This window comes from Octopus bimaculoides, chromosome 5 (assembly GCF_001194135.2).
Source record: "Octopus bimaculoides isolate UCB-OBI-ISO-001 chromosome 5, ASM119413v2, whole genome shotgun sequence".
NCBI lineage: Eukaryota > Metazoa > Mollusca > Cephalopoda > Octopoda > Octopodidae > Octopus > Octopus bimaculoides.
In genome coordinates, this window is record NC_068985.1 from 34,899,970 (window position 1) to 34,903,861 (window position 3,892).

Genomic DNA, 3,892 nt, shown 5'->3' on the forward strand with positions numbered 1-3,892 from the left:
GAGAGAGAGAGAGAGAAAGAGAGAGAGAGAGAGAGAGAGATAGAAAGAGAAGAGAGAGTGGAGAGAAGAAATGTTGGTGTGATGGTGGGGGGTGCATTCAAATGACATAGAACCAAAGGTTGGATAGGGTGAGTGGATGGGTAAGTTTGTGAGACTGGAAAAGAAAAGTGGGAGATGGACAGGAAGGACTGTATCTCATGTGGGTGCTAAGAGAGAGTGGGAGAGCTGTTTGTAAATCTCAACATTATGGAAAACGAGAGATAAAATTGCTTCTGATAAAATTATGCTGTAACTAATGGTAGTTATGTTTGAAATAGAAAATTGTTACTCTTACTAGAAGTGTTTAGTATTGAAAATTTTCTTTTTTCAGGTGTAAAACACAATAAAAAGTAAGTACATAACATTTTTATCTGTTGTTTATCTGAAAAGTAGAGAGAAAATTTCTTTCAAAAGATTAACTTTTATTTTTCATCTATCAGTAGGTTTACCTCGTAATATGCTTTGGCAATTTACAGAAAGGTTGAGGTTAAAATGCATTTGAAATTTTCTTCCGTACATATTGCTGAAAATGATATAAGCTATCAACTAATATTTTCCTTTTACTGCTTTCCTAAATACACTTATGCTTTTCAATATTTTGATAATTAGATATGCTTTCAATTACATATTTATGTAAATATCACTTGGGTGGCATTTGGTTTGAATTTAATCAGTCAGTATATTGTCTTGTATGTTTAGTACCCTATTAGAAAAGCTCTTATTTGCATTGAAATTTTCTTTAAATGTTTCTTTAATACAGCTTCTATTTGAAAAACTTCATTGTTTCTTGCTATACGTAGTGGGACAAGGAAAGCATATTAGAAAAGAGAGTCGGCAGGTCTCTTTTGAGAGATGTGACATACAGTTACAGAAGTGTATGCTCTCATAATTAATGACTATTTACATGGAAAAGTGAAAAGTTCTGTTGCAGGAGAAGCTAATTCTGACGTGCATCAAGGATGACAACTAGAGTGAAACTGTGTTTGTACATTAAATAAGGCATCAGAAATTTGGTGATAGATGAATAAAAGGGATGAGTCCAGGACTATAGAACTGTTGAGGTGAAAATGGATGGTAACCATGTTACAGTGCAGTACAAAGTTAATCTCGTCACTTATACAAATAATTGGGGATCTTTCTGATTTGGTGGACACCATTTATTTTCTAACGAAACACTTTCAAACTTGGGATACTGGTAGAATGTGTCATATAAAACATCTTTTTCTCTTAGCCTTGTTAAGAAAAGTTTGTATATTCGAAGCTATTTCATGTTAAAAGTTGTCGTATTTCGGTAATTTCAACCAACCACTGATGTCTATTGAGGTGAAAACAATTACTGCTGTGGTTTGTCAACAACACGTTGTGGCGGTGTAATGGGATCTTTTCCCTTGAATAAAATTACTGTTGTTGTTTTTCAACAACAACTATCGGCGGTACTGTTATTTATGACATCGTTCGTGCGTTTGTACTGGTTTTAGCTTTAGGGGGTTAGGGTTATGAGTATTTTTGCCAAATTTGGTGAAAATCTGTTCAATACACTGCCACAAATTTCCTGCCTTCCTATAGAGAAGACGCAAATTTTTTCACTCTCTAACTAGCGTTCAAAATAATTTTTCTATTGTCTTGGCCTAACAGCCCTTACCGTTTGTTCTCACTGTTCTATCTTGTTTTTACTGTCTTGTTCTCACTGTCCTGTTCTTGTTTACACTTTCACCCTCTGCAAAAATTTCAAAATTTTAATTAATTTGCTTGTGGGAAGGACTGCTCCAACGAAGTTGAGTATTGTCCTTACCTTCGAGACGCGGAATAGATGGAGCAGGGACAACTGAAGAAGGGTAATATTCTTTATGTTGCATGTCTCGTTTCTCTGTTTGTTTTTTTCGTTGTTTAAAAAAAAAGTTCGTTTTCGGTCTTCGTCTTTATGGTTTCGTTTCTCATTGTGTTTAACGTTTTTTTGTGATGTCCTATACCCATACATGCTTGTATGTATACATATAGATGTTGGTATGTACATATATGTACGGATGTATGCATATAATTATATATTATTCATGTTATTATATATATATACATACATATATATGGCACCTGTACCAGTGGAGCACTAAGAGCACCGTCCAAGCACGATCGTTGCCAGAGCAGCTGTCTGGCTTCCATGCCGGTGGCAAATAAATAGCACCAGCGTGATCGTTACCAACGTCGCCTTCCTGGCACTTGTGCCAGTTGCACGTGAAAAGTCATTCGAGCGAGATCGTTGCCAGTGCCAATGGACTGGCCCCTGTGCAGGTGACACGTAAAATACACCATTTCGAGCCTGGTCATTGATCGTTACCAATGTCACCTCCCTGACACTTGTGCTAGTGACACGTGAAAAGACATTCGAGCGAGACGTTGCCAGTGCCGATGGACTGGCTCCTGTGCAGGTGACTCGTAAAATACACCATTTCGAGCGTGGCCGTTGCCAGTAAGACATTTGAACGAGATCGTTGCCAGTGCCGCTGGACTGGCTCCTGTGCAGGTGGCACGTAAACTACACCATTTTGAGCGTGGCTGTCGCCAGTACCGCCTGACTGGCCCTCGTGCTGGTGGCACGTAAAAGTACCCACTACACTCTCGGAGTGGTTGGCGTTAGGAAGGGCATCCAGCTGTAGAAACTCTGCCAGATCAGATTGGAGCCTGGTGTCACCTCCTGGTCCACCAGTCCTCAGTCAAATCGTCCAACCCATGCTAACATGGAAAGTGGACGTTAAACGACGACGATGATGATATGTATATTAATACACACACACACACACACACACACACACGTTTTATGGCTGTAAGACTTTTTACTGATGTACCCGTATAATAATTTTTTTCTGCTGTATTTGTATAGTTATTTTTTTATTGTATCCGTATAATTGTTATATTATTTTAGTTTGTCTTGTTTGTTTTTATCCTTGTATATCTTCGCTAGCTATTCCCAGAAGCCTTCTGCTCTTGCACTGCCAAGATGGAGTGGTATCAATGTTAAAACCATGAAACCACTGTGATCTCTTGGACATTGACTAATGCGGAATCAACTGTGAATTTTCTGTGCACTATAGTTTTGTCGTTCTGTTAAATTTTTCCATTTATTGTGTTCTTTTTATTTAATCCTGATATATATATATATATATATATATATATATATGAGTAAGAGGTTAAACAACCATCTAAGGGATAATAAATATCCAATATACTACTGGATGTATACCTATGTATTTATATCCAAATGCATACTGTTGCAAAGCAATAGCACAGTTGAATAATAGGTATGAGTGGGGGTAAACAGGAATTTACCCAGAATTTATAAGGCAAAGAAATATTATTCACTCACTTATTCTTATTCATTTATTTATTTACTTTTCTATTTACTTATTTATACATATGATTATAATTAATAAATAGATCCAATTGATGTTTGCAGGCTGGTGTTTGTTAATTCATTATCTTCTCCATTTTTTCTTTGCCATATATATATGCGTGTGTGTGTGTGAGAGAGAGTGTGTGTGTGTGTGTGTATGTATGTATGTATGTATGTATATATATACATATATATATATATATATATATATGCTTGCGAAGACCTGTTGGGGCAAGTAAAATCGTAATTGAACCATACTCGATGACTGGTCACCGCACCAGTGGAGCACTAACATCACTGTCGAGCGTGTTCATTGCCAGAGCAGCTGTCTGGCTTCTGTGCTAGTGGCCCGTAAATAGCACCATTAGAGCGTAATCAGGCATGTCAGAAAATCATTCGAGCGAAGTCGTTGCCAGGGTCGCTGGATTGTCTCCCATGCAGATAGCACGTAAAAAACACCTTTTTGAG

At 37.4% G+C, this 3,892-nt stretch overlaps 1 protein-coding gene across 15 annotated transcripts in view; it reads left to right on the top strand.

Moving 5' to 3' along the window:
- Positions 1-3,892, top strand: part of LOC106874069 (uncharacterized) — a 93,376-nt gene that overhangs the window by 47,387 nt on the left and 42,097 nt on the right. For all 15 annotated transcript variants that reach the window (XR_008264231.1, XR_008264235.1, XR_008264233.1 and 12 more), the window contains exon 11: positions 371-389. Coding sequence is in view for 9 of the 15 variants with exons in the window: in XM_052968298.1 (XP_052824258.1) it covers positions 371-389 (19 nt within the window). In the remaining 6 variants the exon portion in view is untranslated. The remainder of the gene's footprint in view (positions 1-370; positions 390-3,892) is intronic.